General features: G+C 66.8%; 1 protein-coding gene across 1 annotated transcript in view; it reads left to right on the forward strand.

The window, feature by feature from the left end:
* DNAH17 (dynein, axonemal, heavy chain 17) overlaps positions 1-605 on the forward strand; it is a 76,281-nt gene that overhangs the window by 14,758 nt on the left and 60,918 nt on the right. The window contains 1 exon segment of the mRNA XM_014531725.1: positions 2-254. Coding sequence (XP_014387211.1) covers positions 2-254 — 253 coding nt within the window.

Below are 605 nucleotides of genomic sequence, written 5' to 3' on the forward strand. Positions count from 1 at the left end.
CGGACCTGGAGGACACGGCGGATCTGATGGAGATGCGCGAGGAGATGTCCAACCTGGTGATGGGCGCCATGAAGGAGGCCGAGGAGTTCCAGGACTCGTTCGAGCGCTACTCCTACCTGTGGGTGGACGACCTGCAGGAGTCCATGAAGAACTTCCTCACCTACGGCCGCGTCATCACCCTGGAGGACCTGGACCTGCGGCCCGAGGAGCTGGTCACCAAGTCGCCGCCCACCCTCACGCAGTTCCAGCAGCAGGTGCGTGGGAGCCCCGCCCCCCAGGTACCGCCCCATCCCCCGGGGAGGAGAGCCTGGCTTTACAGTGTCGGTTCCCTTACTGTCCTGGTCTGGTGAGGCCGACCGATCAGGAGGCAGCTGCCCCTGGAAGAAGAGTCTGTGACTCACAGTTCCAGGGGGAGGGGGCGGCCGGCCCCCCAGGCCCATACGGGGAGCCCCAGGGCCTGGCAGCAGGCGAGGGGAGGAGCGAGTGTGGGAGGGGGCTTCATCGTGGCTTCTGTGGGGAGGAGGGAAGGGGGCAGGGCAAGCAGGCTGAGGGTGGGCTGGTTCGAATCATCGCACTCGGCCAGGCTCTCCAGAGCAGGGCAGACG

This window comes from Myotis brandtii, unplaced genomic scaffold, assembly GCF_000412655.1.
Source record: "Myotis brandtii unplaced genomic scaffold, ASM41265v1 scaffold825, whole genome shotgun sequence".
Lineage (NCBI taxonomy): Eukaryota > Metazoa > Chordata > Mammalia > Chiroptera > Vespertilionidae > Myotis > Myotis brandtii.